This window comes from Acanthopagrus latus, chromosome 15 (assembly GCF_904848185.1).
Source record: "Acanthopagrus latus isolate v.2019 chromosome 15, fAcaLat1.1, whole genome shotgun sequence".
NCBI classification, from domain to species: Eukaryota; Metazoa; Chordata; class Actinopteri; order Spariformes; family Sparidae; genus Acanthopagrus; species Acanthopagrus latus.
In genome coordinates this window covers 22107967-22131347 of record NC_051053.1, presented here as the reverse complement: position 1 = coordinate 22131347, position 23381 = coordinate 22107967, and the positions used below count along the sequence as shown (strand labels likewise).

The window sequence follows — 23381 nt, the reverse complement described above, 5'->3', positions numbered from 1 at the left end:
GGCAGGCTACAGTATTTTTCTGTAGCTTTAAAACCTAGTTTCTACTGCATTGGTACACCTTGACATGGCTTGACTCAAAGGTACCAGGTGCTTGTGGTGGGTTTTCGTTTTTCCAGTGCAGATAGTTCCCCTTCAATGTGGGCGGGATTCTTGGCTGATTGTCATAGCAACGCCGCATTAAACTGCTGTGACATTATTTTCAACACAACACCAACACAGGAACAGGGGAGCATGTCGATGGGATTGTGTTCCAGATTCTCTGGATGTGTCTGTTTGTCTGTCCAGCAAGGTGACGTCCTTTGCTGCAGAAAAGTCCGAAGGAAGCAAGACAAAAGACTGCAGAGTCAAGTCGAGTTGAGAGGAAATTAGGCAAAAGTTAAAAATAAAATATCCAGAGCTCCACCGGATCAATCTTTTCTTTTTTATCTGTTAGAAGCCCCCAAAGTTTGGCCTAAAAGACCTGTTTTGGTCGCCAAAAACGGCTGGAAATTGTCCAAAGGCCTCCTTGACAGATACCCAGTGGTGTCATGCACATGAATGTGACTCTGCACAAAGTGTACAGATGTTAACATATCAGTGGTTTGCAGAAACATTAACTGCCAACATTTTATTCCGGTGAATGGGCTGTACATGAATGCATGTCCACACATTATTATTATGTCACTTCTACCTGTTTGCGAAGTTGAAAAGAGTGCAGACCACATAATAGGCTTTCAGAGGCCTCCTCTACATTCTCCCCAAACTTACTGAGAAGTATATCATGTACCTGTCAAAAACCGAGGCTCCCTCAGCTTCTCCCTGTTCAGAGAAACCAGATAAAGCACCGGCAGCCTCGGTGACATCATAATCCTCTTCAAACCCACAAGCAGCAGAGATGAGACCAAATTGTGAGCGCGAGGGAAACCACGGGTCGTAGGGGGTGTCATGCTTCCCCGTAACATGCTCTGCCTCCTATAGTACGGGACTTTTCTCTACAGCTCAACCAAAGTTTGGCCACAAAATGGCACAACTCATTACTCTTTGTGCTGATGTGTCTCTTGCAGGCTTTAATATGGATTTACACTGTTCCAACAGCCAGCCTAGCATGATATATTGACAATATTGGCCTCCACTGACCCTCTAATGGAAAGTCAGCTATGACTCTTCTGGCTTGTCATACTTTGAAGCCTCCTGTTGAAGCTGAAACTCCACAAATTTTACACATCAAAGTTCTGAGTTAGACAGTAACAAGGTAACCAGACCTCTATACCTGCTCGTCACTGCTAGAGGCTAGTGGCTCCAGGCTACATTGGTTGGGCGCCCTAACACACCAAATCTCCAAATGAACAGTCAGCAGTTGACTTGAGTTGTGTAGCGGTGAGGGCCTGTTTTTGACCAGGAGGAGGAACGCATGGAATGAAAAAGAAGATATTGCTGGTTTAGCTGCATCACTTTTGATCAGTTTTTGGATAACAGTGTGCTGTGAGTCTGACATTATATAGAAGAAGATCCTTTACTAGTTATGCATTCATGTCACGTGATTGAACCAAACCCCCAGAGTAATTATCACTGCAAACCACAGATATATTGAAACTTTTTGTTTCTTTATTTTGCAAGTTAATTTTCAATTTCCAATTTTCTGTTTTAACAGCACTTATGGTTTGGTTCAGTTTCAGCACAAAACCCATGGTTTGATCACCTGGTTCTGGTCACCACAAACACGGCTGAAAGTTGTCCCTGTGTCTCATCAAAAAATTTCTAATTTTCTTGCCAGTAGCGTGGTGGGAAGAAAATCACTAAAAATATCCAGAATTTTCCCATTGACAAGTGTTAAAACGTGCACCGTCACGCCACTATTATCTCCTTCACCTCATGAAAGTCAGCTCATGTCACGCTGTCACGATTTCAGAAATGTAAAGTCATGTAAACAAGTAACTAACACAATCACACAAATGTAATGGAGTACAAGGATCATATCTGAATCTTTGAGTCAGTACAATCTTTGAGAATGCACTTTGTGTCAATGCACCAGGGTCTGTTGTAAGAAACAGAAGAATTTCTAGGCAGTAAAGTCTCTGTGGGGGTTTTTTCAGAGAAACTGATTAAATAAGCCAAGTTCACCATGTTCTACATTAAGCCTGGCATGAATGATCATGTCATTATTTCTTAAGGCTTCCTTCAGCCAAGAAACATCTCAGTTCCTGCGTCAGATTTTTCACGATGGTATCTCTTGGACGTGTCCCATAAATAAATGGTGGTCGTTTGTCTTGTTCCATATTACTATTGTACACGTTTCTTCCTTGATTTATCCATGCAGCATTAACATGCCTGCATTTGTCCAGTGGAATACCTGGTTTGTGACAAGACAAAGGTGCACTTTTATCTGTGGACATCAATATCCTCAGCAGTAATCTGTATGAATGAGACGTCGACTAATAACACCTGACATTTGGTCAATGCGTCCAAGACAGAGTGCCCTCACTGAAAAGTTCAAATAGTCAGCGAGAATGCGTAGGGCGGCCGAGTGGGAGGATGTTTGTGTGTGTGTGTGTGTGTGTGTGTGTATGCAGGCATTTAAGCTTGTATGTGGTTTCACTGGGAACTTTGCCAGGAACAGAGAGGCAGGGTTTCAGGGTTTTGGGGGGGGTCCACACTGCTCTGGAGTGAGAAAGTTCTGCTTTTCATTACATCGAGCCATATGTCCACATATGTGCACCGCCTCCCAGACTCCACTCTGTTTCCTGGAATTGTTATGTCAGTCAGTGATCCAATCCTTCTCCCTCTTTATCTCACAAAACCTAGATACTTATGTGAGTGTGCGTGATTAAAAGGGTAATAACTCAGTGGGCCTGCAGGAGCAGGGTGCTGAGAAAATTCAGAGATTCTCGAAATTGCCTTCACTTAATATGGCGTGCTTTTGAATATGGCTAAAATACTCTTTGGAGAGACTGACCAGCAAGGCAGAAAATAGTTTAGAGGGGGTGGGAAGGGAAGAGGGATCCCTGATCTCTTAGAGGGATAAAATCTGCACAGCTTCACATTTGCTTTAATCTTGTTCATATTTCATATCTACAGTAAGAGGGCCAATTTAATTCACTTGAAGAGAAGCAGCATGGAAGTGTTTTGTGAAACAGCGGAGCGTCAGGCGCAGCTGGTGTGATTATCACTATGTTATAGTTATATGAACTTATGTTCTACACATTATTTAATGTAGGCAGTTGATTCCACTCTGTCTGAGCCTCTTAGCAGAAGGAGGCATGAGGCATGTATCCACATATCTACGTCATGTGTATAAATGTTTGGCACATCATCACAAAACATTATTTTGGCATCTGGGTAGAAAACCTACATACTGTACAATTTATGTGTTTAGAAATGCATGTTTGCTGCTGTCATGTCTTATTAATAACAGCACTTTCACTTACGTTAGAGTGGAGACCTAATCTGGACGGGCCAAAGACTAAAGAAAATGACAGCTTGAGGACACCCAAACTATCAGTTATCATAGCAGGTCACTGTTGTAGATATCAAAGATGCCAGAACAGCAAAACAGTACAAAAGTTCATGTCCTGGGAGAGTCTACCTGGAACTGACTGTTGTTGGTGCAATGTCACGGTGACTCAGTCTATTTCTGAGCGAGTTATCTGCTGATCATTTTCATGATTAACCTTTTTATTGTCAATTCTTTAAAACATCAAATAAATTGTAAAAAAAAAAAAAAGAGAGAGAGGCTCTTCATTTACTCTTATATTTAATGTTTGACATCTTGTTAACACTTTATAATAACCATCACTGATAAATGGTATATTCAGAGTTAAAGCTACCACGTGGTACTTTAATTTTTGGTTTATTCCGGCAGCCTCTCTAAATCTTGTTTTTAATCACCCGATTAAAGAGCAACAAAAATAGTTTTAATTTTAGTTCCGTGTAATACCTTTAATCAAATTTTAGTTAATCAAATGCTCCATAACCATGAAAGCTGCATCTGATGTTTATAATCCTTTACAAATGCTTACAGGTGCAATATGTAAGAATTGGCCGCCTGAGTAGAGTAAGAATGTACCTACTCCAAACACATAGGGGGCAGCATGCTGCCAGCTGTAGCTAGCGTTAGCTAGTTAGCTCATCTTGCCTTGCAGCTAGCATTACAGGCTGAATACTCTGGACATTTTTTTCATCTCTAACACAGGAGCTTTGGACCAGGACAGGCCATGGTTAGCTGGTTAGCATGCTTACTTCAGCAGATATCTCTGAAGCACAGTACATAAACACTGTGAGGTCAAAACTGCTGTTTCTTCACATTCTGGTGAGAATTTTAGAATTCATTTATACTGCCCCTTTTAATAAATGTTCTATAAACACTTTATTGCTTGTTATCTGTCCAATAACTATTTCTATGTTTATTTAAGTATACAATCACCAACAATCCACCAGTTTACATATAAATACACATTTTCCAGTGTCAAAAATTGTTATTGTAAAGTATAAATGACTTCTTTGCTAGAAGAAAATTACTGAAATTGATTCATCGATCATCACAACAGTTGCCAAATAATTTTCTTTCGTACAACTAATCGATCGATGGACGATTTGTCACTACTTTAGTGAGAGCTGAACAAAAGAATCAGAAATAGCGTTGTCTTTCCTTCTGCGGAGAACATCTGCGCTTCATTGCTGTCTGTGAGCAAACATCTTGTGTTTTGGACAAACTTTTTTTTTCCCCTCTCACTTTTTGAGGGGAGCACTTGTTCGGGCTTTGAAGTGCTGTGTTTTGGTAAGACTGGGCCATATAGCTTTGATGAACAGCTCTCGGCTGAGGGGCTGTGGGAACACAGGAGCCTCAGTTATTTATGAAATGAAGTGGCAGGAGTTAATGAATCACACAGACAGACACACAGCCGGAGAGAGGAGGATAAATCACAACCAACAGAAAATAGAAAAAAAAAGAAAGAGCTGTAACAATCCTGTAACAAGTTCCCGCAGGGGCATTAAGGATACCACAGGGGACGGGAGAGTAAAACAAGGTCGCTGAACTCGCAGCCAGTGTCGGAATATTACAGGAGGGCTACAGTGTGGTTGTAAAGAAGAGCCTTAAAACAGCTCCACTGATCCTGAGTGGCCATTCCTTTGTCCCGCTGCATTCACAAGGCCTGGTGGGTGGATGAGCGAAGTCACATGGTCACTTTTCCTTTTTCCCACACCAACACACCCACATCCTCCTCCATGCAGCCGCTCTCCACTCTTCTATTTCTTCTCCTTCTACAACTCTGTGCTTCCCGCAGCGGGCAGTCTGCAGTCTGGAGACTGGAGCAGCATCAAGTTGCGCACTGCGAGCTTTTCTTTTCTTTACAGCCATAATGTATCCGAACCGGGAATAACATCCGCCTGCTGCTACTTTTATCCACCTTTTTTTTTATTTTGGAGTCTCTGTTGGAGAAATTCGACATCACGTCGTCCTCTCACGAACTGGGCATTTCAGGTAATGTTTAAAACTTTCCCTCATGGGGTTTTCTTTTCATGTTCGCTTTGTTGTTAATGGAGCCTGAACTCAGGAAAAGTGGAGCCTCGGTTGATAATATAACTCAGCCGCTCTTCCCGCGTTACTTTTCGTAGTTTTTTTAAGAGGGTTTGCAAGTTGTAATTTGATGCCCAGCGCGCATTTATGTGGAAACAAGCTGTTATACAAGTTTTATTTCGTTATGTTGGAGGCGAACAATTCAATTTCCAGGCCGAAGTTAATGTAGAGTAAAGTAAAGTAGTCCCCCTGCGGAATCTCATGTATCCCTCCACCCCCTCCTCCCCTCCACGTCCAGGTAGCCCTGAAGGTGCTAACTGCTCTCCAGTCTGGCTGATTTGCATGAGGGCCCTGCCCTTTGTTTAGTGTGTTGACAAAGCTTCACTGGCCTCCAACAGTTTTAGAGGAGTGTTGCTACTTCTACCTCACACTTTTTCAACTGAGCTGGCCTCCCATCTGCGTGGAGGAGAAGAAAATACTTGATACTTGAGAGTTGTTGAGAGCTTAAGATGCTCACATTTTCATTGCTGCCTCATTAAAACACACACACACACACACACACACACACACACACTTGCATTATGTTCACAGCAGCTGTGACTAACTCATCCTGCTTTGCACATCAACAGCCTCGCACTCGAAAAGCAGCATCAATCACCCAACAATGTTTCTCCTCGCTTTTGTCTCCATCCCTGTAATTACATGAGTCACCATAGCACCCATACAGTATCTTTCCTGATAGAAAATCAACAACCCAGTTGCCTTGACAGCCTGGATGCGAACTGATCTGTGGTGTTTCATTCCCTCTCTCTCTCGCACAGATTCCAGAGGACGAGTAGGACGGTGACAACATGAGTCTGGTGGAGGTGAGGCAGACGGCGGGGTCTCTCACCCTGTCCCTGTCCAGCAACGACCCCAAGGAGCGCTACTTTGACCGCGTGGACGAGAGTGACCCGGAGTACCTCCGCAGCAGGAACATGTCGCCTGACCTGAGGCAGGACTTCAACATGATGGAGCAGAAGAAGAGGGTCACCCAGATCCTGCAGAGTCCAGTATGTAGCCGGCAGCTCCGTATAAGTGCCCTCCTACACACACAGCTTTCACTGAAGATGAGTCACAAACGGCTCTCTGAAAGCCGGAGAGCCGAACCGTACCTTCACATAAGACAGACTGAAATGCATTGTTTTTTACCTGTTTATGTGAAGGTCGTTTCAGACTCTCTGCTCGACTTAGATAATGGTTTAGCTTTTTGTTTACTCGCTAGAATGTGGCCTCTTTCCAAGCTTATGAATATTATCAAGGAGTTCAGTGTTTAACTGTAGCTGTGCTTAAATATTGACACACAGTTTAGATCTTTTGTGTCTTATCAGTGTTATTACAGAGTACAACAGTGTCAGATATTTTAAAGGTATAACAGACTGCATACATTAACGGTCCAGTGGATGGGATGTAGGAGCAGGAACAAATAATAATCATTGTTTTGTATTTCATCCCCTGAAACTAAGAATTGCTGCGTTTTTGTTAGAATAAGGCTTCAATATCTACAGAGGGAGCTGCCTGTGCTTTTTTTGAGTTTATAACAGCCACCAGTGTTTAAAAGAAAGCATCCAGAGTTCATATGTGACTAACAGGAAAGACAACGTGTTAAAATATTACTTTCATAACAGAAAAAGTCACCCGTATGTCTACTATGTGAGTAAAAATATTAAATTACCTGACATTAGAAGTACAAGTAAATGTAAATTGTACTTCATGTTTATAAACATGTACTGCCTACTGTAGGCCGACTGATTATCAGATCCAATAGTCAACATTTTTCTTACTATTGATACGAAATGAGTTCATTTAAAAAACACTTATTTGACTCTGATGCAGCAAATAATCAGCACAGTAACTAAAGTTATCAAATAAATGTAATGTAGAGTACAATTTACCTCCAAAATGTAGTGTAGCCAGACATATAAAGTAACCAAAAATGGAAATACTCAGGACTTAATTGCAGCATTTGAGTCTATTTACTTAGTTACATTCCATCTCTGGCCAACGTAGGATAGGTTAGGGTGAGGCGAGGGGCAACCGGCTGTAATCACACCAAACTCTACATACCTACATGGACCTTTAAGTGTACTGCATACTCTCAGAAACCAGTTGAGCAAACAGAAAGAAATTAACGGGCAAAAATGTTGACAATTGATTAAATGTTCGCCAAAATGTCAAGCAGAAATACCAACACTGTCAGGTTCAGGCTTCGCAGATGTGAATAATTGCCGGTGCTTTCTCTGTTAGACTGTTAGATTAGACTCTGGGTTTATTCTGACGGTGGGGAAAAAACAGGTAATATGACGACATCCTGTGTGCACTATGTCCAGACATTTTAAAGCTAAAATAATTATATGATAGTGAAAATATGCTTTGATTGTACAGCGGGGCGATATGGCCTTAAAATAATATCACAATATTTTTAGGCTATATCACGATACACAATATGTATCTTGATATTATGACATCTCAAAAGAACTTCATAAATGCTAGCAATTGATATCGATTGACAATACTGTCGGGTGACTTATTGTTAATTTCACAAAATATTAACACAGTGAGATATCTGATTATAAGAATCAGTAATGTGAATGTAATGACCAAGTGGATCAAGACACGTATTAGAGCAAGTTCAGAAAATTACATTCAGCTGTTAAAACCAGGACGAGTCAACACGTATGCCTTGTCCTGTTATTAAGACATCCAAAATCTAAGACGATATGTTGACCTTAACTATATCATATCCATATATTGCCTAGCCCTCTTTGGTTGTTGTCATAATTGTACCAAATTCCTTTAATGCGACACCTGTATGAGTTCATTTGCAAGAACAGATTTGAGGCCATTCCTAAAATAAATAAACACACACCGCTTTGATAAAATTCTCTGGAGTGTGCACTGAAAAAAGAGATCTCTCTTTTCAGAACACCCCAACCCCCGTTTGATTGATATTCTCCGGAGTGCACATACACAGAAACAGGATTTAGGGTAATAAATACAAAAGAGAATAATCTGTTCCTCATATGATAACAGATATTATCTCCGTATAATATAAACCAAACGGACGATGAACAGAGCAGCGCGGTCTGGTTAGGTGAAGTACAAGGAGGTGCAATAAACACACGCCAATGAAGTGCATGGAAATAAGACGAGCCCACACTCATCTGCGATTGCATAACAGGCCCAACAAGTGGAGCTCATCCCGTCACCATGGGAACCGTGGTGGGATGGAGCAGAATGCTGGAGCTTAGCTGCGGCACACAGAGAAATATCGCTGTTTCAAGATTCACACGCTACTGTTGAAGGCAAAAATTAATTTGGTTTAATGTGATCCCCCTCCTGCTCCTTTCGCAGGCATACAAAGAGGCTTTTAATGGTCTGTCGTGATTTGTGTACAGTTGTAATAAGGAGCGCCTGAAAGCGTGCTGTGCTCCCTGACACTTCCTGAGGAGGTGTTGGAATGAGTTTGAGGCTGCATTGTGTGTGGATCAGTTAATAAGTGAATGCAGCTTTATGGTGGTGTGTTTGTGCTTCTTCTCGCCTCACCTCACTTCACCCTAAAAACCTTTTTTTTCTGTCTAAAAGGTGTTCAAAGATGAGCTGGAAGGCCTGATTCAGGACCAGATGACGAAGGGCAACAACCCTTCAGGTCTCTTGGCTCTGAGGCAGATTGCTGACCTGGTCATGGCCAGCACCTTGGGAGGGGTCGGTCCCCTGACTTCACCCATCAGTGAGTGGCAGTGTGTTGGTGTTTGTGTGTGGGTGAATGTCTCCATCTGTCTCCCTTCAGGCCTGATTGGCATTCAGTGCGTATACTGTGTCTATGTGCATTATGCAGGCTGAATATCTTCATTGTCAGAGGCTGAGCTGTCAGGCTCTTGTGACGCTGAGCAACCCTGAAACAGCAGAAAAGGCAGAAAGTTGTTGACAGCGTTCTTCATTGAAAGTGTTTCTATTAAGTAGCCCTCATGACCAGTAATGAATAATAGCAGTTTGCAATGCTAATTATGTTAGCGTAGCCTTATGTTTCCGCAGAGGTCACAGGGCACCCTGGAGCTTAAAAGATTGATTTAAAAAACTGTAACTGTTTGGAATAAGTCCCTGTATTGAGGTCACTGAGGAAGACCTGCTCTTTTAAGAAAGCTAAAGTGGCTGTAAAAGATAGTGTCCTGTGTCAATACATGCCCTTACATGGTATTACAGCTCAAAATACCCTTTAGTTTCTCATTGGGAACACTGAGAAAGACCTTTTTTAAGCTTCAGCCGTAGAGACTCAAGTTCCCTGGGTGGTTTTATCTTTATATAATGAGGACACAAACCCTGTAAACATACTTGTAGATCAGGGCTGCCCAAAGACGGGTACGTGAGCCAACTTTGGCCCACAATAAGGTTTGATGTGGACCTCCAGATGTTTGTAGTGCAATTTTTTTTTGCTTTGACAAGATGAAAATGCTTTTTGAATATGCAGGATCCCTAAATATTGATCATTTTTCACAATCTAACACGGTGGGCAGAGTAACACTTTGTGCAGGAAGTCACTTAAATAAACAGGAACGCTGTTGATTTTCGACCAGTTTTGTATTGCTACAATATTAGTAGTGCATGTAAGTAAACAATGGTAAACTTCTCCCCATTTTGCCTGTACAAGCGACACAAATATTTAAGTCGGTTTGAGGTAGAGAGCCTCCCCTCCCTCTTTCTCTTGGATCGAGTGAGGGGCGTCTGACCAAACTCAAATCAAAATGTCTAAACTAGGCAGTGCTGATCAACTGCAAACCAAGATTCTGCCAAAGTGGATGCCAGAATTGTGCATGTATTGTGAAAATGAAGGCTGAAAAAACTGTGATCAAACTGGAAAACTGGGCAGAGGTGATCAAATATGAACCATAATCCAAAATTCAGTGTCTTTTGCTTGCCTAAAATGTAAACTGCTTAGTGGTAATACCATATTGTTTGTTACTAGCTGGCTGCCTTAATGGTACCCTCTTAAAAAACAGGCAACAAGCCAAAACCTTGCACTGCCCAAATCATGTCAACCACCAGCAGGCTTGGGCGATATCATATCCAAAATCTGATATCACAATACTGTCCTGGCCAAATAACAATTATTAAATATCATATTGTTGCTTGTTTGCTCAGATGGACTTGCTGACTGTGCGAGGTTCTCTGGGATGAGACCAGAAATGTGTGGTGTTGCCCTGGTCAGTAAATACTTGTTTACAGCATAGATGATAGGTGGCCTCATTCCAGTCCTTTGGCTCGCAATTTTCCCCGCTTAAATACAAAATTATATTTGAAATATTAGAAATATTATTGCCAAATTGCTGAGCCAGTGTTTCCAGAGACAAAGTCCTCTGTGTCTTTATGGTAAAGTGCTGCATGCAGACTACATCAGGCCAGTTAAACCTAGCCTCATGTATCCTGGCCTAGTTACTAGGTAGGTGTGTGGGTAAGCTCAAAGATGGTGTAACAGCTGTTCAATAATCAATATCTGAAAACTCAGGCATATGGCAGCATGTACGGCAATATTCGATTACATCTAATCCCAGCCCAAGCCTTCCCATCTATGGGAGTGCTTCTTGGTCCGGCGAGGCACAGTGCATTCTGGTTGTTGGAGGTTTTACCATAACCCCATTTCTCTGTTTTCCCTGGTCATATAGCATCAATCACATCTTTCTACTGCACAGACAGCCTAGTTTTATGCAAGGGCCATCATTCCAGCAGTGAAGTACTGTTTTAATGGAACTTGGGATGCCTCGGAGCCAAGTGAAAAGACTTAGAAAATGGAACACTAGTATTTTTTCGTCTTACTGTCTTTGGGCTCCTGTATAGTATCATTTTGCAGCTTAACAATACAAAGCCATCAGTGCCTTCTTTTGCCCCGTGGACCACCGTTAACTTAAGTTTAAATCCTGGAAAAAGAAAAGGTCTGGGCTCCCCCGTTGTAGATGTTTGGGAGAAAATACAAATTTAATGTTGTTGTTGCATGACAAATTACCCTATGATGTTATGTCTTGTGGCAGGCTGTGGGATGGTGACTCCAGTCAATGACTTGTTTGGCATCGAGTCTCCCTCTTTTGCTAAAGGGGAGAAACAGAGTCGCTGCAGGCTGGCCAGCCTCTACAGGCTTGTTGACCTCTTCAGCTGGGCTCGTTTTACAAGCTCCTACATTACTGTGAGTACAACTTCACCATCGCGCTCCACTGCACATCTGCTTATGTATGCTGCACGAGCTTTGTGTATCATTATGTGAGCCTCGCTTTTCTCTGGCTCCTGGAAGGCTTAAAGGGAAATACCTCTTTATTTTTCAAAACCCATATTTTATTTATGGTTGGGAAAGTCACATTTGTGAATATGTACAGCTCCCAAAAAGCATGAATTCACACTGAAATATGTAATGAACACCTGCGATGTCAAGCTGTAAAGCTCAGATTTTCCCCACAGGGAAAGCCTAGATAGTAAGTTTTATCAACCCACAAACCACATTTTTTAGTTTTTCCCCGGGTGAAGAGAGCTTTCCTTTTTGTGGTTTAGAGTTTCCTGTACCCTTGAATCTATGAAATGGGTCTCCCTGCTCTGAGTAGCTGCTAACCCAGTGTTCCTTTTTTAAGTGTAGAGATTCAGTCTCCCACAACATCGATGCTTTTTAACAGGCTTTTTGACCCTGACAAGTATTAATGAGGGAACACGCCTGCAGAGGCATTAAACAGGTCGGACATACATCTTGTATGTATTGATTAGACCTGCCAGGAGCTTGGAATTGACTCATGCTGTTTGTTTTTATGTAACCCAGAGTGGATTATGATGTCTTCTTTTTGTCTCAGGTACGTGTCAATAAAGAGCAGGACCATGTTCTGATCAGTCCAAGAGGTCTGTCTTTTGCTGAGGTGACAGGAGCAAATTTGGTAAGCCAGACTACGGAGTGCATGGTCAGAGAGATTCTGGGCAACATTACCCTTGTGTGATTGTTCTAAGAAATCTTTGTTGCTCTTTTATTTGATTTGGAATGGCCCAATACCTGTAAGCATGAATGGATTGTTAGGGTTATCAGTGGATGTGTGATTTTACCATACATTATTGGTTCAGTTTTCTCCTTGATGTTTTGTTTCCAAAGATAACTACCAGGTGTTTAGTGTGTCCTACCAAACATAAAACTTTCAGAGGAAATGGTTTATTAAATGCAAGCACCCTTGAAAGGCTAACCAACTATGGATGAGCTATACCGTAAGAATGTGCTTATAGTACAGAAACAGTGCAAGCATCAGCAAATATAGTTTATACTACATACATGCAGTTTAAAGTCTGATTATAGCAATGTTTTTAAATTGAATCAAGGTAATTAACAATAAAACATAAATTATACATATATATATTTAACATATTTTAAAGTCATTTATGCCTTGATGGTTGTTGACTTTGGATTAAAGTATTTTGGTGTCAGCGAGCATCTTAGGTGTTTCTTACCACCATCACCATAGATGCTAGTACAGTGTCATTTGCATAGAAGGTACACAATGAATCGGGGTACTTTCAAACAGTGTCTTTTTGTAAGAGACGTAATCACCTGTGTACAATTACTATGTTTTATGTTCTGAAATAACAGTGAGTTTGTTCTTCTTTTTTTCTGCCATGTGTAGGTGAAAGTAAACATAATAGGTGAGGTGGTGGACCAGGGCTCTACTGATCTGGGCATGGACCACTTTGGGTTCGCTCCTCACGCAGCCATATACTCAATGCGCCCAGATGTGAGATGTATCATCCACATACATACCCCTGCTACAGCTGCAGTAAGTACACTCCAGGCGGATATTAAATGAGCTTCATTTTAATCAAAGCTGGGAGGCTGCACTTGCACCATAGGAAAAAGGCAGAATTAAAAGCAGCCTCCTGCATGCCTGGTTAATTTAGATGCAGACACCCCGTAACGCCTTTCTACCATTTCCTTTGAAGCTCGACTGTAAAATGCACAGCACATGATGAACACTGCAGTGTAAAGTTTTATTTGTGCCTGATAGCAAAAAATGTGCTTCTATTTACATGTTGGCGTTATCCCATGTTAACAGGTGTCCTCGATGAAATGTGGAATACTGCCAATTTCCCAGGAGGCTTTGCTTCTAGGAGACGTGAGCTGCTTTGGTTACCACGGCAGCTTGGATAATAAGGAGGAGAAGGTGGAGTTTCAGAAAGCTCTGGGCCCTACTGCCAAGGTACAGCAAAACCAGGGGACTCCATTAATGACAGGCTCACTTCTCATGGGGCAGAGTGGGTAATTGTACTGTATGTACAACAGGCTAGTTATAAGGTTATTTATACCTGTTAGTAAGTAAATACAAATGAATTAACAGTTGTGCATATGATGTAAAACAATGTGTGACACACATTATCTTTTGCCGACCAACTTCAATTAAATATTTTGTCTAAAATAGAGATTATTCCCACTGAATTACTTAAATAGGGAAAACATAAATATAAATAGGCTTATCTGCTGAATGTTAGACAAGATATCAGCGTAATATCTGTGCTGAATATGAAGCTACAGTCAGGAGTTGGTTAGAGTAGCATGAAGAGTAGGAGTGGGAAGAAACAGCACAGCTTGGTCAAACGGTAAAAAAAAATCTAGTTGCTGTTTGTTGGCCGATGGAGCAAGTATTCTACTTGGCAGTGGAGCTGGTCAGTGAGAGAAATCTCTCCGATTGGCTCTTCAGCTAAGAGAATAACTACAGAAAAAGTGAAATGGAAAAAAGAAAGGGAAATCCCCTTGAGCCTGTCGTTGTAGTATCCATGATTTGGTCAAATTAATCACAGTTTTTCCACTCAGCCGCTTCGCCGTTACCTTTGTAACTTTTTTGTAGATATCTTCTTAATCAGAAGTGGCTTCATTAGCAATTAGCATCAGAAATTACCGCTTTGTCATGACAAAGTTTTGAATATTTACAAGCCTTTCAGTTTCCCCTTTTGAATGACTGCTACCTGGTGGTGTGGAGAGGTATTTCCTCTCATGTAGGCACAGAGCGCTCGAGCTACTTGGTCATCAGCTGTAGTCTTTGGGATGTGTTCAATTGCAGCTTTTTGGTTGAGACACAGGCAACTCATCAGTAGATTCTGTTGTTGTTGGACAAAACTAGCCTAGCTTTTTTTCCTTGCTAGGAGTCCTCAGCCTTAGCTAAGCTGATCAGCTATGGGCTGTAGACAGCCATGACAGTGAGATCAATCAACCCCCAACAAGAACCTTATTTCATGGACGACAGGGACAGAATAGAACAGGATTTAAACTGTCAGCTTCACACTGGAAGAATTTATAGATAGACTCCAAAAGCTGTCACCTGTGGACACCATCAATTCACCTTTTGATGCTCATATTTCAAACTTCGGGAGACAGTTGTTTGTGTTTATACTTGATAATTCCACAGTTCAAACCAGAGGAGAGAAAAGAACAGTACGTTCTGTTTTATGATGATTTTTTGCTTTAAATTACAGAGACTGCATTAGTATGACAAGTATCGTGATAATTAATGCATAATTAATGCATACATGAATTAATCAATTCGCATTAGCATACGTGGGCATGTATTAACCCAGCTGGATTTGTTCTGTGTATCATGCTGATAATTGTGGGCCAGCTCAAGTGTTTCCTGTGTTTTTCAGGTGATGATGCTGAGGAACCACGGGCTGCTGGCTTTAGGAGAAACAGTAGAAGAGGCTTTTCACTACGTGTACCACTCTCAGCAAGCTTGTGAAATCCAGGTATAAAATGCTTGATTTCATTTCTTGTCACTGCCTCTTACCTGTTATGAAACGCAATTGCACTACTCAGGTCGGAGCAATTTGTTAACTCAAATGCTGCCTTGATGCACATATTTCACAAAGATTACTTTAAATTACAAATGATTCAGTCTTGGTTGCAAGTTGCGCAATAATACTGCAATGCCGAGAGTGGAAGCACAGCTGATGACACATACATTGTGATTGAATGAAGCTCATCGAGCTAATGTGCGCTCGAGAACGATGTTGACAGTCAGAGGCAGGTGGAACCCTGCAGTGTTCCTGAGACACCCGTTGTTTAGTGTCGGGGAGGCAGTAGGGGTGTTTTTCACCACCCTGCTGTTTCTGGACCGTGTTTGTTGTTTTTGACACGTGTTGACAGCTCACTTCATATATAATTCAATTTCTATTGAGATGAAAATCCCACGTGAATGGATGTTCCAAATTTTAGAAATTGCTGGCTTAAATTTAATGCATGAGGGAAAAATGTCCAGTTTTGCACAGAATAAAAGTTTGATGGTTAACTTCAGATTAATTAATATTAATTGTGTTATCACGTGCCCTTGTTTAGGTGAAGGCTTTAGGATGTTCAGGCAGTGTGGACAACCTCGTGCTCCTGGACAGGGAGAAGTTTAAGCCCCTGACCCAGGGAGTGGCCGCTGCTGGGTTGGTGATTGATAAGGACGTCAAATGGAAAGTGGGAGAGGCTGAGTTCGAGTCCCTAATGAGGATGCTGGACAACCTGGTGAGTGAACCCTGACCTGTGGCTTTTACCCATCATGCTTTAAGTTTCCTGTCTCGGGCCCTTCCTCGGGAAGTGTCTGATTAGAAGACACAATGAAGCTACATTGTTCTTTTTATTTATTTAATCTGAAAAGGGTGTTTGTGTAATTGAATGAGATTGTTTTATAATGGCTGCCAGACTGAAAAATTCAGTTTTCACTGAAATTAAAGATATTGTAGTAGTTAACGTCAGATTAATCTAAAGGAACGGTTCACCCTCACAAACAGAATATGTTTTTTTCTCTTAACTGTCGTGCCATTTGTCCATCTAGATTGTTTTTGTGTGAGTTGACAAGTTTTGGAGATATCGGCTGCAGAGAGATGTCTGCCTTCTCTCAAATATAATTGAACTAGTTGGCGCTCGGCTTGTGGATCTCAAAGTGCCAAAAAAATGAACATCAAAAACTCAACAGCAGTGTCTCTTTCCAAAAAAATCATGACCCTGTTTCTCAAGATAATCCTCAGACCTTTTTGCCTTTCCCATGTTTCCCTCTGCGCTGTGATATGGTATAGTTCGGTAGAAGTAAATAGTTTCTTAATGAAACTGCTCACAATGAAGTCCGTGAATTATCTTGAGAAATGTGATTCGTGATTTGTGGAAACTGACACTGCAGTACAGTTTTTAAAAGTTATTTTCTGGTGCATTGAGCATCACAAGCCGAGTGCTTTCCAGTTCTATTATATTTGAGAGAAGGCAGACATCTCTACAGCTAATATTTCCAAAACTCACAAAAAAAAAGATCTAGATGGATAAATATTAGTATGTGTAAGGGGAAATATGTATTATTTTTAAAGTCTCGGGTGAGCTGTCCCTTTAAGCACAGAGATCTGTTTCTTGTCTGTGGCTAACATGGTGTTGCTGGTCTTGTCGCACCTGTAAGATTTCTGTGCTGTGCTGCACTTGTGTCAATTTGAAGCCTGCTATTCTAACCACACAACTAATGACCAGAACCTGACATGTACTGTGGACACAGAAGATGTCAGACTGTGTCTGTTTGAGTGCGCTACTTGCTAACAACTGTGGCTGGAGTGGGCTGCAGCTGTGTTAGCTCTGTGTGATCCTGGCCCGCCCTCCCTCTCGATCATAGCTTCCAGATGGTGAGGCATGCTGTGGGCAGTTACAGGCACACAGACCACACAATCACTTAGTGCGAGGACTCTGATGTACTCAATTTGGAAATCGGATTTGGCCTTTTCTCAAAGACTGTTCAATACGGCGCTGGGGGTAAATGCCACAACACTTACTGCAACGGGAGATCTGTCTGTCTGTGCCAGGATGGGGAGTTCTCTCGTTGTGTTGAACGTGACGACTTCAACAATGATCCCAAAACACTAAAGGTCAGAGCTAATAATACAGAGTGAAGGAGAGGATTTAGAGCTGACCCTGGAAAGTTTTTACAGCAGCAAAAGGACATATATTACTTGCCTGAACTAAGGAAGGGAATGAAATAGGACGATAGGTGAGATGTGAGGATGAAGAGTCTCGTCTTTGTCTTCCAAAAGTGACCAGTTTCATTAAAAACATTGTCCCATGCAGCCATTATTCATTCAGTTTATTCAAGTAGAAAATGAATTTATAGAAAGTCACATTGTAAAAGCAACCAATAGTCACAAAATAACACACTTGTTGTAGTTATTAATAATACTAATTCATATTACGCATGTTCGAATGCTACATCTGCTGTATTCTGTCTGTAGGTTTTCAATGTCCAGATTGAAATTTTAATGTGCTGCACAAGTCATCAACTATCCTTCTCCAGCATCGCTCCACTTTTAAGACAACCAAATCTTTTATATTTGTGTTCATTTGTCCAAAACAGCCAGAGTAGCTGACAATACACTCCCCGTTAGCTAGTGAGCAACAGCAGGCACCTGGGGGGAGGAAGTGTTTTGGGGTTCAGCTCAGCCTCTGACTTAACTCAGCAATCGCCAGAGACTCTGGTTGTTTCCCTCATGTCTCTTTTTTTTCCCCTCTCCTCTCTGTTCATTTGCAAAGTAAAGCACATTTCCCCTCTAGTCAGGAGTCAACAAGGATGACAAGAGACTAATTACAATAGCCTACAATGCACCATGGCTCACTGCTGCAGACAGGTTGGGAAACCAGAGTAAAAATAAACCCACTTCTCTAATCCCATACATTTATAAAGGTAAAGTCTGAGATCTCCCGCTAGTAAATGGCTCCAGATCAGAGCAGAACCTGGTGTCACTGCAGGCGATTATTCCTCCACAAACCTCAGCTCTGCGCCCTGCTGTCTCCTCCCAAGCTCCCCAGCTCTCAGCAGCAGCTCTGCCCCTCTGCACCACCTAGTTCCCCTCACTGGAATGCCCAAAACAAGAGCGACTGTTAAGACGATGTGCCAAAAATATGTGTCATGTTTGGTGTGAACATCGGGGGAATCAGTTGGCCAGAAATTATGACGATGAGATTAAAATATTTTGGACTTGAACAGACTTTTCAGGTCAAAAATTGTTATCCACTGGATCACTGTCGCTCTTTTCAAGCCCACACAAAATAATTATAGGTCTGTACGTTTTACTTACGTTTTCTTTAATCAAAGCTACCCGAAAGGTGGGAACAGATACTGAGCAAGTACTCTGCTCTCAGTCACTGAACAGAACAATATACACATAAACTGAGTGGAAACTGTGCTTTGGGTGGCAGTTAACTGTACTGTTAAAAAACAAACAAACAAAAAAACTGTGGCGTGCACATACTGTGACGATCAAAGCCTAAATCTGTTCATTCTGTGGCAAACTTGTCATTTTGTCCACAAGAAAATGCCAAATTTGATTTTGATTGTAGTGTTTCGTACGGCTGGCTTCAGAGTTCCCACCGTGTTCCAGTTGTGTCTCTTGTCTCTGATTCAGTGTTATCGACACGCTTTGAAACCAAAGTTTTATCTTTCCCCTCTGAAACTGGGCACATCTGCAAAAAAAGGCTGTTTGTATATACAGCGCTGTTTAAATATTTAGAAGCATTGTGTAAGTGGATCTTGGGCGGCCCATGCATCTGTTTGAATTTCTGGATCTTTTCGAGTTGAAATTACTTATTTAATGGATTGCGAGGGACGACTAAAGAACAGGGCAAAATACTGCAATCCATTTAATCTCTGGCAAAGGAAATCAGTTAAAAATAGTATTTTCTCTTTGTGTGACCTTCAAGGGATACAGAACAGGCTACTCTTACAGGAACCCCATTGTCCGTGAAAAGCCCCGCTCTAAGAACGACGTGGAGATCCCTGCCACGGTGTCAGCCGTGCCACCGGAGGATAGCGAGATGGGTCTGCGAAGCCCCTTCAAGTTTATGGCTCAGAAACAGCAGAGAGAGAGGACTCGGTGGCTCAACTCGCCCAACAGCTACTTGAGGGTCAATGTTCCTGAACAGTCACCCAGCGGAGACGTGAGCCCCAGGACCAAGACTGTGGTGCGTTGATTTTCATGTCAAACTGTAACAAGAAAAAATATTGAGCTCCCCCTGACTGTTTCTGGCCTGTGAAGGCAGCAGTGATGTTGGGAGCTGTCATTCCTTTGTATTAGCCTACCCTCTTGTGGTCAGTTTGGTAAATGCACATTTAAATCTTTTAGTTTTGACTTATTCATCTGTTGTTTTTTGTCTCTTCAGTGGATGAAGTCTTCACAGCCAGGCAACAGCGTCGGCACACCAATAAAGATTGAGGACCCCAACCAGTTTGTCCCACTTAACACTGATCCCACAGAGGTTCAGGATAAGAGGAACCGGGTCAGTTGAAATATCATCACATTTTTTCACACAGCATCGCCTCTGCATATTGAAATACTCGAAACACTTAAGGACTATTTTCATTCATTCTTTCTGCCTGTGTTGTATCATAATTTCAGCAACCAGTGTGTTCTTGAAGCAGGGCAGCAACCTACAATTATTTTTCTTATTGATTAAACTGCAATTTATTTTTTCTCGGTAGTTTTGTGTCTGTTATCATTTCCCGCAGACCAAGTTGATTGTTGCCTAATTGCTTGTTTGATTCAGAACTTTCAGATTTGAGATCATGAACATCAAAAGTTTTGCTTGAAAAATAACCAAAACAATTAATTTATTATTTAAACTGTTGCAAATGAATTAGTTTTAAAAGTCAAGTGATTGATTGATCTATTGAATGAACTGTCATTTGGTGAGTGTTTGTAGGATTATGTTAGACACACTTGATGTTAGAAAGTGTAGTGCTGTATAAAGGTATTTTATGTGATGTAAATGATTCCTGAACCAGATTTAAAATGATTTTGTTGGATACATTTGTTCAGATAAAGGAACAGCACAGAGGAGACCAGATGACTCCAGGACCAAAGTCTCAGTTACTATCAGGCATTGTTGTGGACACCATCCCAGGACCAGTGAGTATATTTACTATTTCCACAAGCATCTGCGGTTATCAAAATGTGCTCACAACATTTAATTGACATCAAAAGTAAATCACCTCATAACGGCAACAATAAACAACTGTTTTCATGATCAATTAATTAGCTGATCAGTTTCACGATTCATTGTTTAGTCTATTAAATCTTTAAAAATGCTCAACATAATATCCCAGAACCCAAAGTGGTGCTTTCATATTGTTTCTTTTGTTCAGTCAACAGCTTAACACCCAATGACTCTTCATTTACTATCTTAAGTGACAAATACAAGCAGCGTATTATTAGATTTACAAAGCTGGAACCGTCAGATGTTTTACATTTTTTACTTGGAAAATGACTGAATCCATTTATTGCTTATCAGAGTAGTTGGCAATGCATTTTATTTAGCTTGACTAATCGCGTGATTGATTAATCGCTTCAGTGCTCATATGCATGGATGATCTTGTCCTTAATTGTTGCTTAAGTCAAGAGGGTTGAAGGTTAAAACGTGGTTAGACAAAACAGAGAGCAGGGGTTCAGATAATCAAAGGGTAATTCCAAAAAGTACAAAAAACTGTTTTTACACCCAAACCAACTGTGATCTTTACATTTCAACTGTGTCTTTTTTCAGTGTGTAATAGCTAATCAGTTTAATTGCTAATTTTAAATTAGTATTACCAACACGTCCACCGAGTGGCTACAGGCAGTCAGAGGCGTCTACAGACAGATAGGACCTCTTACTCAGATCAAAACAGAACTATTAAATATCAATTCCCCAAACTGCATAATTGCAAGCAAACAGATAATAACATATAATAATGCAACCCATATGGGCCAATCAAGTCAGTCAAATGTCTACAGTGTCACTGTTAAAGAAGACACCAATATTGTGTCTCTTCATGTCATTTTTTTATTGAGACTTAAAGCAACCCAAAAATAAAGACAAATGTCATGTTGGTGAAAACAGCATTCAATTGATTTTTATAATAGAGGCTAATGCGATGCACCTCTGGATCAAATTAGGCCATCAATGTATTTGATCTCTGGATGTTGATTTGACAATTGTGCAGGAAAGTATGAGCAATTACTTTTATTTCCTGCAAAGTGCATCACATCAAGTGACCATCATGTCTTCTTATTTTCTCTTTTCAATCAGGCTTTCATCATCGAGGACGAGGAGCACACTCGCTCCCTTCCCCCCAACCCTTTTGATAATCTCACAGAGAAGGAGCTGGAAGAGTACAAGAACACAGTAGAAAAAAAACAGCAATGCCAACAAGGTAGTCTACAGTGCACCATACTTAATCAAATCCTACTGGGGCTCTCACACACTCATATCTGACATAATCCCATGTAGATTATGAGTGAATGATGTTTTGAAGTGAATCCTTTGGGGTCGCAGAGGTCATGGAGGAAAAGTGAGACGCAGAGACAAAGCTAATCTGAGGGGCTCGCAGCAATCTCTGACTTCATGCAAAGCCAGAAAGAAGAGAGTCGAGTTTAGAGCCTATTAAATGCTGATTTCTGAAGAATTATGAGCTCAAATTGAACTTGTTTGATTTTTCAGTTAAGGAGAACACATTAGATGTAATTGCATGAATTCGATTACTTGATTGCTTGGGTCTGATGCCAGCGTTTTAGTTTTATATATATCCCAAATGTTTGTTGTACTTAATGCATCCACTTAAAAACAGTGTCATTAGCCTGCAGTCCAGGCAGTTGATTATAGTGCTTGCTCGCTCCCTTTCTAGAGGAAATGTTGGAACTGTTTTCACATAAATGAGGGTTTTTCCAGCAAGAATTCCAGCAGGAGAAAAAAATTCTATTGCTTCACTCTTCTCTGAGCTGTGATGTCAGCTGACAGGGACGGTGAGAGATGAGCTGCAAAGACGTCGGTCCTGTCAAACTACTTGTGTCTCGGAAAAAATGTGCGCGTTGGCGGGAAACATGTCTACAACTGTGCATTAACGTAGCACCTTTACTTTTCACCATCACAATACTGTGACATTCTCGGAACACATCAGATAATAGATATTAATAGAATGTAGCAGAGTTATTATAGCAGCTCAGTGTTTTTTGGGTTTTGGTTTTGCTAGCAGCATGGGCTTGGATGGCAGTGTCAGCTGGGGATGATCAGTTGGATCATCAATTTTTGATCCAGACTGAGATATCTCAAGAATTAAACGATTAATTGCAAACTTCTGCAGACATTCATGCATCCAGAGAGAGAATCCTGAAGACTCTTCTAAGCATTACCAAAATTGATTCAGCCATTCACATCCCCCTTATGGATTACTAATTTGTCTTATGCTGTATTTTATGACCTGCAACACTAATGACATTCACAACAGATTTGGTTGTGACTTGCGTTTAGTGCTAATTAGCTAATGTTAGCATGCTAACAAACTATAATGAAGGTAAATACCTGCTAAATATCAGTATGATAGTATTGTCCAATGTCAAAATATCAAACCATTATAAACAAGTAATATCCTTGAGATCCTTTGAAATTTCACAGTAATAATTTAGATGAGATAACAAAGGCTTCAAGAATGTGGACACTGTTGATTTAAGGTGCTTTGAAAGAGTTTTTTAAGTGTGCCTGATTTTCATGGTGAATGTGTTAGCATGTGTATAATAGCATTTATCTTAGACCTGCTGGCATGACTGTGCTCTCTTAGTCTTGTTGCTTCTGTGAGCAGTGAAAAGATAAAACTGTAAAGGACATAATGTTGATGGTAAACACCTCACATGAACAGTAACTAGCTGAATGACTGACCACTGAAGGCTGTAATCATTCTACAGACGATGATGATGCCACTGATGCAGATGAGATGACGACATTTGATGGCTCCACTATCTCCCTCTCCCTCTCTCCCATAATGACGCCGGCTAAACAAGGTAATTAGCAAGTCAACAGGCACCGAAATGATGT

At 41.1% G+C, this 23381-nt stretch overlaps 2 protein-coding genes across 6 annotated transcripts in view; one reads left to right on the top strand and one right to left on the bottom strand.

Moving 5' to 3' along the window:
- LOC119033422 (VPS10 domain-containing receptor SorCS1-like) overlaps positions 1-23381 on the bottom strand; it is a 141439-nt gene that overhangs the window by 90602 nt on the left and 27456 nt on the right. The window lies entirely within an intron of this gene.
- Positions 1-23381, top strand: part of add3b (adducin 3 (gamma) b) — a 30620-nt gene that overhangs the window by 4286 nt on the left and 2953 nt on the right. The window contains exons 1-14 of one of the 2 annotated variants that reach the window (XM_037123480.1): positions 4377-5458; positions 6316-6546; positions 9119-9263; positions 11557-11708; positions 12358-12438; positions 13171-13320; positions 13597-13740; positions 15179-15277; positions 15867-16040; positions 19242-19502; positions 19701-19817; positions 20357-20446; positions 21603-21726; positions 23252-23347. In XM_037123480.1, the coding sequence (XP_036979375.1) occupies positions 6346-6546; positions 9119-9263; positions 11557-11708; positions 12358-12438; positions 13171-13320; positions 13597-13740; positions 15179-15277; positions 15867-16040; positions 19242-19502; positions 19701-19817; positions 20357-20446; positions 21603-21726; positions 23252-23347 (1834 nt within the window). In that variant the 5' untranslated portion in view covers positions 4377-5458; positions 6316-6345. Of the gene's footprint in view, positions 1-4376; positions 5459-6315; positions 6547-9118; positions 9264-11556; positions 11709-12357; positions 12439-13170; positions 13321-13596; positions 13741-15178; positions 15278-15866; positions 16041-19241; positions 19503-19700; positions 19818-20356; positions 20447-21602; positions 21727-23251; positions 23348-23381 lie in introns of those variants that run through there. The other variant, XM_037123479.1, reaches the window with a different exon arrangement.